Source organism: Polypterus senegalus, chromosome 8, assembly GCF_016835505.1.
Source record: "Polypterus senegalus isolate Bchr_013 chromosome 8, ASM1683550v1, whole genome shotgun sequence".
NCBI lineage: Eukaryota > Metazoa > Chordata > Cladistia > Polypteriformes > Polypteridae > Polypterus > Polypterus senegalus.
Window position 1 is genome coordinate 114,169,639 of NC_053161.1, and position 14,838 is coordinate 114,184,476.

Here is a 14,838-nt window from a genome sequence, read left to right on the forward strand (position 1 = left end):
CTCCCACATGTTAATCTTTTTTAATCATTTTGACTTCTGACCTGGGTATAAAATAAATTTGACCAACCAAATTGGTTCTTCTCCCATTAAATTATTTATACCTACAGGCCATTCGTCTTTTGTTTACTATATTACTAAACACGTTTAAACATCTGAGAACTGCAATCTGAACCCTGATTCAGAATATTTCCAAATCCAACTACCAAAGTATTTTGAGAAGGATTAAGGACTCTCTTAAATATAAAATTGTTATAAAAGTTAATTAGGAGAAAAAAATGAAGTTATCTGAATTCATACCAGATTTCAATTACATTTAATTTCCCCAAGTCTTTTTATAATCCTGGAAATTCATTGAATATTAATAAAACACTGTCAAAGAAATACAGTGTTGAAACACGGAATCAGTTTCTGAAGTGAATTAAACAGGAACATTTATGGTTAAGCTATTTTACTTTGGATGTTCATGCATAACAGTCAAATATTTATTACACAAACATAAAGTTAAATAAAGTCATTATACAAAAAAAAGGGCCTTCTTTTAAGAATGACTGCTTTTTTGATTAAATGTACCTTACACTTTTTCCCTTGTGCTCCTTTGCTTTTTCCATATATTTTCTTATCTTTTATCTAATTCAGGGTCATGGGGAGCTGAAGACAACCCCAGACAGAGTGCCTAACTGTACCATGGTACTCTCATGTACACACTAATACTCACTTACTGTATATGGGACAAATTCCAAGTAGCCAATTACTTAAATATATATGTTTTGGGAATGTGGGATGATATTGGAGTACCCACATATATAAAAAACACTGACAATACTCAGACGAGAAAACTCAAAGTCCACACAGGTAGAGCTTAAGCCAAAATTCAAGAATTCTGGGTTATTTTCATAACATAATCATGCAAATTATATGCTTGTTTTAAAAAGGTTCACAATTGAATTTCACGTTAAAAAATTTAATAAAATGACTTTACTCCCATAAAGCAACCAACAGTCAAGAAAAATAAATAGATGACTAAGGATTAAAGCTTTCAAAGTTACATAAATCTATAAGCCTCCTATGTAAAAATTACCTTTAATCCACCTTTGTAGTATAGACATTCTATAAGCTTTGTCTTAAGAACCTATTGAAAATGTATCAATTTTAAGTAGACTTATCAACATTTGTTGAAATCTGAAATGTGTGTTTAGTTCAAACTTTGAGGTACTACATGGAAATTAATATACATTTATTAATTCACAGAGCTTAAAAGTGAAAAGACTGCTGTAGTAAAGTTTGACGCTTGTAATACGTATTACCTTTTTACTCAAATTCAGTATACTTATACTTAAGTCACAATTATTCAACTTCAGTTAATGGCAAAGAGTTCCAGCACTACATTAAAAAACATATTTTTACACAGACTTTGATTAGTAATATGTTTGGAATGGTATACTTTAAGCTACTGTTTACAGAGCATAGGCAAAAAAGATAAAAGAAACAGGAAACGGTAAATATGTTATGTTTACCTCTCCTTCAGGAGTGTCAGATGGACAAAGCATTCCCCACTGAGATGGTTGTAGAGAGCGAGGTCCACTTACTTTCCTAGTCTTCTCAAACTGAGATGAAATTCTGGTCATCATACCTAATGCTGAGATGTAAGAAAGCCGGGACAGCACCTGAGTCACACCTTGACGGTCCATCTTGAACCTCTTCAGTGACCAGTTTCCCTGAAACCAAATTTACTTCTTCAATTAAAAAAATGAAAAGCATTAAGTTTTGGATGCTTCAGTAAGACTAGAACTAATAACAAAAACATAAACATGCAGAAAATATTAAGATACGAGTACAAAACATATGTAAGGTAGGACTAACAAAATAAAAGTACTACCATTACAAAACTTTATTCCATATTATAAAAAATTCAAAAAAAGTGTAATCAGTAGTTATTGTTTTAAAAGTGACTTACATAATAAATATACTGTAACTAGAATTTAAATAATTAAAACCTTCTCACTTACAGTAGAGATGGCATTGACCATGCCATTAGTTATCTGATCCTGGCGCATGTGCTTCACAACATCAAATTGAGCTGCTCTCTGTTTCGGAATGACCTGGTCTGCTATTTTCTTCAATTCAGAATTGAACTTTTTAAAGAGATCTTCAAACAGCAAGGAAAGTAACTGTATAATACAAGCAATGTTTCACAAAACATTTAAATGAAAATAATATAGGTAACAGACATAGACCAAAGGTGTTTTAAATTACATTATTAAGGATATATTGAATTATACACATAGCACTCCAGAAAATATTAATAACCAAATACCACTTATCAGTTTTTTTTTTTAAATAATATTATTATTATTACTGAATACTTGATTAATATCATTACTAAAAGCCATTTTCAAGATCAAGACACAGTATAGATTTCACATGTTTATTACAACTGGAGTACAGGTGGGCTAAGTGACTTGTTCATGGATGCACAGTTGGAAATGGAAACCAAACTATCATCCTTGTGGTTAAACATTTGTTAGTTTCACTATTAATAAATACAACTGCTCTTCTCGTGCAATTGATTGCTTAATCAGTGATAACATGACATGCACTACTAATTATATTTAAACAAGAAAAAAAAGTTCCAATGTACTGCATGTGTGTATCTTTGGATCTGTGTGTGTAACTCACAGGAGATCAGAACAGAAATACAGTGATGTCAAATAAGTATTAACAGAATGTGCAACTCTTGAAATGAATGTAACTGACTGCCCCATTACAAGAAATTATCCACTCATGTATCTGTTTGGTGATGCAGAGCAATCGATTTGGAGAGACGGTTTCACCAAGTAACTTATTTGCAAGTATTCGAAGATACACTGGATTTGATATAAACCAGGAGTCACAGGCTGCACTCTCAGTGTCTTGGTTTACTAACCGCATCAACAACATTGGATTATTATGAAGGAAAAAGGACGCCAACTTAAATACAATTTCCCCCATAATTTTAGGGACAAATACACAGTGCATGCTCCCAACCCAATCCCTCAGCTCCACAGTTTAAAATTACAAATCAAACAATTCAGATGTGATTAATGTGCACATTACAGGCCTTCATTTAAGGGCATTTGCATACATTTCCGTCTCACACCTTTTTACCAACAGATGAGAATCAGTCTTCAGGAGGCAGATGTGTATAGGTCAGAGACTGCATTTCACAGAAGACTTCATGAACAGAATTACAAAGGCCACACTGCTAGATGCTAGTTGCCACAAAAAATGGAAGAGCAGATTACTGTTTGAGAAATTGTAATTAAAAGAATTCTGGAAAAAGGTCTTGTGGACAGACAAGACAAAGAACTTGTATTAGAGTGATGGCAAGAGCAAAGTGTAGAAAGAAAAAGAAACTGCCCAGGTTACAAAGTATATTATCTCATTTGTTAAACATGGTGGTGGGAGTGTTACGGCTTGGACATTTAGGGCTCTCACAGGTACTGGCACACTTCTCTACATTGATGGAATAGCCCTGGCACACTTATCTACATTAATGATGTTACTGCTGAAGGCAGCGGGTCCAGATGGTGTATCGCCACAATTGCTGCTTTGGAAAACATCTTGTATCACTCCTGTCCCAAAGGTATCAGGTCCTAGTGAGCTGAATGACTTTCGGCCTGTTGCTCTGACGTCACATCTGATGAAGACCATGGAGCGGCTGCTTCTTCACCACCTGAGGCCACAGGTCCGCCACGCCCTCGACCCTCTGCAGTTCGCATACCAGGAGAAGGTGGGAGCGGAGGATGCCATCATCTATATGCTTCATCGATCCCTCTCCCACCTGGACAGAGGCAGTGGTGCTGTAACAATTATGTTTTTGGACTTCTCTAGCGCCTTCAACACCATCCAACCTCTGCTCCTTAGGGATAAGCTGACTGAGATGGGAGTAGATTCACACCTTGTGGCATGGATTGTGGACTATCTTACAGACAGACCTCAATATGTGCATCTTGGGAACTGCAGGTCTGACATTGTGTGCAGCAATACAGGGGCGCCGCAGGGGACTGTACTTTCTCTGGTCCTGTTCAATCTATATACACCAGACTTCCAATATGACTCGGAGTCCTGCCATGTGCAAAAGTTCGCTGATGACACTGCTATTGTGGGCTGCATCAGGAGTGGGCAGGAGGAGGAGTACAGAAAGTTAATCAAAGACTTTGTTAAATGGTGCGACTCAAACCACTTACACCTTAACACCAGCAAGACCAAGGAGCTGGTGGTGGATTTTAAGAGGCCTAGGCCCCTCATGGACCCTGTGATCATCAGAGGTGACTGTGTGCAGAGGGTGCAGACCTTTAAATATCTGGGAGTGCAGCTGGATGACAAATTGGACTGGACTGCCAATACTGATGCTCTATGTCAGAAAGGTCAAAGCAGACTATACTTTCTGAGAAGGTTGGCATCCTTCAACATCTGCAGTAAGATGCTGCAGATGTTCTACCAGACGGTTGTGGTGAGTGCCCTCTTCTACGCGGTGGTGTGCTGGGGTGGCAGCATAAAGATGAAAGACGCCTCACGCCTGGAGAAACTTGTTAAGAAGGCAGGCTCCATTGTAGGATTAAAGTTGGACAGTTTAACATCTGTGGCAGAGCGACGGGCACTAAGCAAACTCCTGTCAATCATGAATAATCCACTGCATCCACTTAACAGTGTCATCTCCAGGCAGAGGAGTAGCTTCAGTGACAGACTTTTGTCACTGTCCTGCTCCACTGACAGACTGAGGAGATCGTTCCTCCCCCACACTATGCGACTCTTCAATTCCATCCGGGGAGTAAATCGAACATTAATTTTATTTTAATTTTTTTCATTTTATTACTATTTAATTTAATATTGTTTCTTTGTATCAGTATACTGCTGCTGGATTATGTGAATTTCCCCTTGGGATTAATAAAGTATCTATCTATCTATCAACAAATTCTGAGATGTATAGAAAAATCTTATCTGCTCAAGTTCCAGCAAATGCCTCCAAACTCATTGGACGGTACTTCATCCAAAAAGAAGATAATGATCCCAAACATACTGCTGAGGCATTAGAGCAGGTTTTCAAAGCTAAAAAATTGAAAATTCTTGAAAGACCAAGCAAGTCACCCAATTTAAATCAAATTGATCATACCTTCCATATGCTAAAGAAAACACATAAGGGGAAAAGCCTCTGACATAAGCAGGAACTGAAGGTGGCTGCTTTAGCGGCTTGGCAGCGAGAGCGACGGTGGACACAGGAGGAGGGTTAGAGTTGGCGGGCGGGGCTCTGTCGAGCGTATCCCATGGTCTTAGAGTTGGCAGGCGAGGCTCTCTGTCTTACTTGCGCTCTTTGTCTTGCGTGCCCTTAGTGAATTATATATATATATATATATATATATATATAGATGCTTTAAGACTTTTGTATCACATTTAAACAGTTGAACCATTGCCAGCAACTAAATTCTGTTTGGTGGACAGTTTTTAATAAAATAAATACAACTTTAATAGGCAAAGCAAACTGAAAAGTCAAAAACAGTGCAATATCATTGTGAAAAAAGTTTAATTTTAAATTATTAATCTTTCCTTTAATTTTTATTGAACTAGGTTTACTGCCCTACAACTGGCACTCAATCCACAGTTAAATGCCACCGCAACCACCCAACCCCCATTATGGCCAATGCGGTCAGCAGTCAACCCCCATTATGGCCAATGCATCTTAGGTCCTTAAAGTTGAATAGATTGGGTTAATGAAAGGAAAGAATGAATTAAATATTTTTCATTTAATGAAATAACACAAGCTACACAGAATGTAGAGAATAGAGGCAAGGAACGTTGCAAAGGATGGGATAGATAGATAGACTAGATAGATAGACAGATGGACTAGATAGATAGATTGATAGATAGATAGATAGATAGATAGATAGATAGATAGATAGTTTATTAATCCCAAGGGGAAATTCATAATTTATTTGACCAACAGCTGACAGTCCATCACACAAAAATAAAATATCATTTTTGACATTGCTTGCTTAATTTTTACAAGGCAAGCACCTGTTTCTAAGACTTTGTGAAGTACATTATTTTATGATGCAATATTATTTACCCAAGGGCACATCAAACGTTTTGAGTGATACTCCATATTTCATATATGCTTCTACAAATTGAATAATACACAGAGCTTTTCCAGGCTCTGGAATCAGTCATTGTTCACTTTAACAAATTAAAGGTAAATTAAAAACTGTATTAAGATACAAATATACCACCATTTAGCAGAAGCAAACAGAGAAAAATACTACAAAAAAGTTTATGTTCAACAAACTTCTCAAAATGACTTACTTAGATTAAGTCTCTCATGGACTGAAATCTTTGTTTAAGGTTATCATTGGACACTAAATTGACTGGAGTTCAGTTAAAAAAGTCTGTATGTTTAGCGATGTTAGCTTTATTCTGAAATATGAATTTGATAAAAACGCTCAATTTTAACATATATCTTACATAAATGAGTATGATTAGTAATATAAACTTAAAATTTTAAAAGGTGTATATTTTTGATGCAAAGAGGTGATGAAAACCACCGAATGTGTAAATACAGAAAAAGTTGAAATTAATTATTCCAGCATATTATGAAACATAGTTTATACAGTGGTATTCTGTATGACTTTTATTTTTTGTTGTCATAATTATCAAAGTTTTGAATTTTTTTTTAACTTTGCAGAACAAAGCAATCTACAAGGGAGCTTTATATAACAAAAACTGACAAAGTAAGAGGCAGAAAATCCTCTAAGCTCATTTATACAATCTTAACACTTAAACATATTTTTGTAAGGATTACAATAAATGTAGTATTTGTCTTGTTTTACTAATGAGGAAATATTTAATAAAAAGGGATGGAAAGTTCATGATAACATTCATATTCTCCCTTTATCCAAGACCTACTTCATGCCAGAAATGTTTTCCTCTGAGCAGAAAAATCTTTCCTTGACAGTCCAATCAATAGCATTTACATACATCAAAATAAGCAGCAGCAAAATTAATAAAGAAATTAAGCTGCTGCAATACAGTTGCGCCAATTAGCTGAATGTCAGGGAATTCTAATTAGAGTGTCTTGAGATTGCCGTTTTTAGCATTTAAGCCTATTGAGTGTGCCCAAAGTCTCTCTTTTCACAAGTGAGCTGGTTTAGTAAAATTAAAAGACTTTAGGCAGCTGTAATTACATTATCAGAGCAGGGCAAGGATTAGGCAATCTCTGAAGTCAAGGCGGCATTCTTTTGTCATGTGGTAGAAATCCCTCGCTTTCCAGGGTGTCGGATTTTGGTGCCGTTCCATATCTCCCTCTGACAAAAGGAACCGCATTAGGAATATAAAAAAAGGGACAAAGAACAGGAAAATGCTCCCAAAAATAATGAACACATTAATAGAAGACTAAAACAAAAGGGCAGGTGAGAGATTAAGTGACAATACTGCCGATTTTGCTAACACCTTCATTGGCAAAAGGCCCTAAACAAATGTCTAGTGGGAAAACAGATTTGAGGAGTGAAGCCTGTGATGATTAAATAAAATACATCCCATGCTGAATTTTTTATTCAGCTATATTATAGAAAGGTGAGACATATTTAGTTTCCCCCCCAAAGCCACATGGGGTAGGAAATTGTGCTCATTGTTTCTCTATTGTTTTTCTTTGTGAAATAAACAGTCTTTTCCATCAATTAGCATTTTTTGGTGAGACAAAAGCTGTTTCCCCTTGAGAAGGGGGACTCTTTACTCAGTGACAGGATTAGCCCACACCAGTCCTTCTAAAAACTGTCCATTTAGCTACCATGCAAAACTGTTGGCCAATTGAAGATACACACTACAGCAGATTCTGAGCTGGAAAATGACATCCTTTTGTCTTAATATCCTTTAATCCACAAGCACTAAACACTGCCAATCATGCTTAAATTAATTAGGAGCAGCATGGGAAAACAAAATAAAACCTAAATCAGACAGATCCACTAAATAGGCTTTATTCAAACTGTATGGTGCAATGATGCAATTTTAAAAATAAGCTACAAATGAAATTGTATATTACAAATCATTCTGATTTCATCTTAGCAGCTTAACAGGAAGTTTAACAGTATTGCATCTATATATTAAAGATAAATTAGCACATCAATAGGGCATCTTAACAATAACCTGAAATATGACCACCCACCTGCCCTGCCAGCTCCAGTCTTTTGTTTCCATAGTAGTCCCTATCATCAACTTTGTTGTTTCCTTGGGCCAAAATCACCCTGCGGATCATTACAGCCATATAAATGCATTTTGCACGGAAATTGAATTCTTTTACCTAAAAATAAAACAACAAAAAGCTATATTTTTCATATATATTGGCTTAATTTATATATAACAAAACTTCAAATACTTTGAAATATAATTTTTTTTTTATATATCACCTTCTGAGTTGAAACTGGTTGACTGATGACTACCCTAGATATTCAGGAACAAAAAACAAAAGATCTCAAATAGGAAACCATATATAGTTTACTGGCAATAACGAATAAAGAGTTTAAAATTACAAAGGTTACTTTTTCTAACCCAGTTATTGGTGTTGCTAGTACTATATTTAAAATCAGAAACAAGTTTTTTGAGAGAAAGATGTTTGGAGCATGTGCTGATAGCGAGTTGCTGCATCCACCACACAACGAACCACCTGGATTGGGACCTGAGTGCAGCGTGTGGCACTTCAGCCCCACAATGGAACTACGGTGGCCGCAGTGCCAATCCTGCCAACAACCCCCAATTTTTCCTTGTATGATGGAGGACCGGCTTGCAGGACTAGGATGCAAATTAACATCATCAATGAAGCAATTGCAGCAATTCATTAACCTGCAATTGATTCATCGAGTACAGTAGTCACTTCTGGTGTTTATGGGATTTGAAGAGGCAATCGCCTCACAGCCACCACTCTGCTCAGTTTTTGTTTTTTTTTTGAGAATTTCTATGAAAATTAACAAACCTCTGTGTATCAAAAATGCAAACATAAATCAGATGTGTTTGTAATATTATATTAAAAAATAGCTGCTTCAAGAACAAAATTAATGATAGTGTTTAATTAATCTCATGCAATTACAAACTAATGGGAAATGAAAATATGAAGGAGAGGTAGTGTTCCAGTTATTAATTTATGGATACCCTGGTGCAACACTTTTACTTAAAAGTGAATGATCCTTTGGATTTATTTAATCTTAGAATTCCAGGCATACTTCCTAGAATATTTTACAGTGGCATTAACTGAATTTTGATGACTTTTATGATGTAGGACACTGATTTAATAAATTCATAAATAGGATTTTCATGAAACAGGCATTAAAAGTAAAGCAATACAAGACAAAAATATATTTTTACACAAACCAATAACTGACTAGATAGATATTTCAAAAAACAGAAACCAAAGCTAAAATGCTTTATATTTTGATTGGTTTTATATTAATTTAAGAACAATCAATGATGTATAAATTCACTTAAAATTTTAATTATTTAAGCATATGAAAGCTATGAAGAACACATTAAGACTCTAAATATTCACTTTTAGCAATGTTCAACGGACATATATTTATGGATATTTTCTAACAGTTTTGCTCAATCTGTGGAGTGCACTAGCCACAGTCATTCTAATAACAGTTATAAAATTGAAAACAGGCATCTCTAGTAGTTTCTGATGCATTAGTGCAACAGACAAAGTGGCAGATAGTCTTTTTTTTACTTCTAAGATTATAATTTTTCCCAAAGATGGAACTGGATTTCACTAAGTACTATTATGTACTTCTTCAATGATAAAGTAATAAATGCATATAATATATAAACACTTCTATGCAGTAGTATAAATGGATGTTGTAATAGTAACAGCAAATCTTCTTGTAAAATGTGCTAATACCTAACTTCCTGATTTCTTTATCATAAACCTGCAATGAACAGTAAACCATTCCATAATAATAATTATATCATATCTGATTTAACAACTGAATCCATGATTTACATGCTAGGAATACTTTGCTCTTTTTCTTATTTTATTACATGAATTTAAACTGTTGCTGCTCATCCTTTCAGATACCTTAAATATATTTTGTCCTTCGTCTTCACCTTGAACCACCTAAAATCTTAATAAAAAGTATACACCATTCTGCAATTGTAAAAGTAAATACAATGCCTAAAAGAACAAAAAAACTTCCCCAGGGAAAAATTGTTTGCTCAGACGATAGATTCTTGCTGGATATCTTAAGCAAGAAATATCATTCCAATAATTGAAAATATAACAGTGCTCTAGATGGTGGCTGTTTTTTTTTTTGTTTTAAACACATCTCACTGATGCTTTGACTGTTTTAACAAAAGGTCAAAATATGTCAAAAATAGTCATCATTGCAGAGATCACCTTGGATTTTGCAAAGAACAATATAATGAAAATTAAATTCAAATTTGTATTAAAAAAACAGCTAAATCAAAATTTATATTAATATCAAAGTAGAGAAACAAAGCATTATGTTTTTTCCACATATTAATTACGTGAAAGGTAACTTTTCAGCAAAGTATCTTAATTGGGAATAAAATCTAGACTAATACTTACTGGTACATGTGTAAGGACAGTTGAAGCAAGCAGTTCCCGTGCTTCTTCCATCTTAGTTTTCTTTGGACCACCCCACATACGCTGCCTTCTGACCTTGTTTCCCACATACTTTAAAGCCTGGAAAATGTCAGTAAAATGCATTGCAGACTAAGCACATTTCATACAACAGATTATTTATAAAGTTTTCTTAAGACCAACGGTGAAGTACTGATTATTTAACAAATACACAGATAGTAGTCCAAAACATTTAATTATATAAAAATAAAGGATATTATTATATCAAAGAGACTTATTCCTCAAATTCTGCAAAATTGCATTACAACAATACATTGTCCTTTTCAAAAGAATTTCATTCCATTGAATTTCAAAGAGCGGTTTTAGTCTTTATTACCAAAATATTAAGTTCACAGGACATGAGAGGACATACTTGTATGCTATTCAAAATGTTAACCTGGAAATATTAGGATTATTTATGCTGGTTCTGAATTCTCTTTAAATTTAATCTTCTTACATAGTTCAGGCTTGCAGCTTGTTCTATTCTTTAACTATTGTGTAAGATGGGACTTAAGTGTAAAGGTGGTAAAATAAAAAGAGAGACTCACATCCCCCGTATCTTTGCTCAATCTCTACCACTGCAGCATAAGAATTAGTGAGATGCAACACACCCATACTACTGCTCTGCCTAACTTCTTATATACATGTCTTACTAGATTAAAAGTGATTTTTGTGACATAGTGTTCTGTTGCAACACAGGCTGTACTTAACTTATAATGCTCTACAAGGCAGCATAGACTTGAATTTGTATTGAATAAACAAAGCTTGGTGGCCACCCACACCTTGTTGATCTGTGTCTTTATATCTGCATCTCTTGTGTCTTGTTTGACCATCATGCTGAGTTCTCACTCAAGCTGGAGTAGACATTTACAGTCAACATTGATCTTTAGCAGCTTGATTGTTACTTATGGATGATGAGCCTCACCTTTGCTGAGACAGAAAACAAATCTGAGGCTTTGAGAGTGCAGAATTTTACTTGATTGGCTATTTAACAATGATTTACAAAGAGGCGATTTGGTCTGTGCATGACTATTCTTTCCTGAACCCTGCCTGCTCCTCCCTCAGCTTCTAGTCAACTGGTCCCTTTCATTTACCGCATATTAGGCATAAAAATTCTGGTTCCCAGGAGCACAGCTGCCTTCATAATTCTTAAATGGAAGGTAAAACAATTATGACTCTTCCAAGAGCTGGCTGCCTGGCCAAACTGAGCAATCATGAAAGAAGGGCCATGGTAAGACAGGTGACCAAGAACCCATGGTCACTCTGGCTGAAATCCTGTGCGGAGATGGGAGAAATGTCCAGACAGATCACTTCAACACCCTACCAGTTGGGGCTTTATGACACAGTGGCCAGAAATAAGCTTCTCCTTGGTAAAACACACATGAAAATGTGCTTGGAGTTTGCAAAAAAGCACCTACAAGGGCTCTCAGGCTTTGAGAAAAAAAATTCTTTGGTCTGAAAAAAAAAGCAATTCCAAAAAAAGCAATTCCAAAGGTAAAGCTTTGTGGTGGTGGTACAGTAGTATCATTCTATGGGGTTGTTTCTCATTGGCAGGGACTGGGAGATTGGATAGGGTTAAGGGAGATCTGAAAGGAGCAAAGTAAGAGATATCGTAAATAAAAATATGTTTCAGAGCCACAGATTCACCTTCCAACAGGACAATTACTCGAAGCACAGTAAAGATAACCACAAATGGCTTAGAGAAAACTCTGGGAATGTCCTCGAATTGCCCAACCAGAGCCTGGACTTTACCCCAATCAAACATCTCTAGAGAGACCTGAAAGTAGCTGTTCACCAACAATTTTTATCCAACTTGGCAGAACTTGAGAGGATCCGTACAGAAGAATGACAGAAACTCCCCAAATCCAGGCCATGTAAATTTGCTGTCCCCTCAAAACAACTCAACACACAGCCATTGGCTGTGCAACCACTGGCAACAAAAGTGAGTACACACCTAAGTGAAAAATGTCCAAATTGTGCCCAATTAGCCATTTTTCGTCCCCGGTGTCATGTGACTCGTTAGTGTTACAAGGTCTCAGGTGTGAATGGGGAGCAGGTGTGTTAAATTTGGTGTTATCGCTCTCACACTCTCTCATACTGGTCACTAGAAGTTCAACATAGCACCTCATGGCAAAGAACTCTTAAAGGATCTGAAAAAAAGAATTGTTGCTCTACATAAAGATGGCCTAGGCTATAAGAAGATTGCCAACACCGTGAAACTGAGCTGCAGCATGGTGGCCAAGACTATACAGTAGTTTAACAGGACAGGCTTCGCTATGGTTGACCAAAGAAGTTGAGTGCACGTGCTCAGCGTCATATCCAGAGGTTGTCTTTTAAAAATTAGATGTATGAGGGCTGCCAGCATTGCTGCAGAGGTTGAAGGGGTGGGGGGGACAGCCTGTCAGTGCTCGCACACTGCATCAAATTGGTCTGCATGGCTGTCGTCCCAGAAGGAAGCCTCTTCGAAAATATTTTGCACAAGAAAGCTCGCAAACAGTTTGCCGAAGACAAGCAGACTAAGGACATGGATTACTGGAACCATGTCCTGTGGTCTGATGAGATCAAGTTGCTCAGATGGTGTCAAGCGTGTGTGGCGGCAGCCAGGTGAAAAGTACAAAGACAAATGTGTCTTGCCTACAGTCAAGCATGGTGGTGGGAGTGTCTTGGTTTGGGGCTGCATGAGTGCTGCTGTCACTGGGGAGCTACATTTCACTGAGGGAACCGTGAATGCCAACATGTACAAGAATGTGACATACTGAAGCAGAGCATGATCTCCTCCCTTTGGAAAATGGGCTGCAGGGCAGTATTCCAACATAACGACCCCAAACACACCTCCAAGACGACCACAGCTTTGCTAAAGAAACTGAGGGTAAAGGTGCTGGACTGGTCAGGCATGTCTCCAGACCTAAACCCTATTGAGCAACATCCACCAGCTCCATTATGTTGTCATGGAGGAGTGGAAGAGGATTCCAGTGGCAACCTGTGAAGCTCTAGTGACCTCCATGCCCAAGAGAGTTAAGGCAGTGCTGGAAAATAATAGTGGCCACAGAAAATATTGACACTTTGGGCACAATTTGGACATTTTTCACTTAGAGGTGTACTCACTTTTGTTGCCAGTGGTTTAGACATTAATGGCTGTGTGTTGAGTTATTCTGAGGGGACAGCAAATTTACACTGTTATTATACAAGCCGTACACTGACTACTTTACATTGTAACAAAGTGTCATATCTTCAGTGTTGTCCCATGAAAAGATGTAATAAAATATTCACAAAAATGTGAGGGGTGTACTCACTTTTGTGAGATACTGTATGTTTTGTTTTAACTGTTGTATTTGTACTGTATTTGCTGTTCAGCGCTCTGTGACCTTTTATCTGTGATGGGCGCTATATAAATAAACTACTACTACTAAAATCCTGTGTTGTTTTGTCATTCTGGGATATTAAGCTTTGAGTCATGCGGGGAAAAAAAATAATCAAAGTGATTTTAGCACCAGAATGCAGAATAGCAAAATATGAAAAAAGGGGTCTGAATGCTTTCTGAATCCATTGCATTTGCTTCAAGCCAAATTACAACCCATTCAAACCTGCAATGACAAAGTGCTCAAAGAGCAAAATTAAAAGGCAATGCTAACCTAGCACCTCATTTAGTCTCAACCAATCACACTGGTTGTAAGTTCAGACACTCGAAGTTGATGTTGTAATAGATGGAATTTGTGTGGGTAGTGAATTCATTAAGATGGTTTGTGGGGGCAGGGTTCACAAATGAGCTTACTCCTCACTTTAAATGCCTTGCTCCACCACTTTGTTTGTTATATGGGAAGTGAGAGAAATATGTTACATAAATAGGTCTTATCTAGTTGAATAAAGTTAATCTCATGCACCTAGTAAAATTTCACTTTTTACTTCTTCATATGTTGAACTGACTGCGATGGGCTGGCACCCTGCCCGGGGTTTGTTTCCTGCCTTGCGCCCTGTGTTGGCTGGGATTGGCTCCAGCAAACCCCCCTGACCCTGTAGTTAGGATATAGCGGGTTGGATAATGGATGGATGGATGGATGTTGAACTGAAATGATAAAATAAAAAAAATCAAATAAAAAAACAACAAACTGAAACAGGCACAATGAACTAATTCATGTCTTTCATAGCATGGAGCGAGCTAATGAGGGAGTCGGAGTGCACACAGA

At 36.7% G+C, this 14,838-nt stretch overlaps 1 protein-coding gene across 1 annotated transcript in view; it reads right to left on the minus strand.

Annotated features, from left to right (window-relative positions):
- polr3b (polymerase (RNA) III (DNA directed) polypeptide B) overlaps positions 1-14,838 on the minus strand; it is a 256,221-nt gene that overhangs the window by 180,784 nt on the left and 60,599 nt on the right. The window contains exons 11-14 of the mRNA XM_039761636.1: positions 10,601-10,717; positions 8,192-8,326; positions 2,007-2,168; positions 1,515-1,715 (exon numbers count right to left, since the gene is read on the minus strand). Coding sequence (XP_039617570.1) covers positions 1,515-1,715; positions 2,007-2,168; positions 8,192-8,326; positions 10,601-10,717 — 615 coding nt within the window. The remainder of the gene's footprint in view (positions 1-1,514; positions 1,716-2,006; positions 2,169-8,191; positions 8,327-10,600; positions 10,718-14,838) is intronic.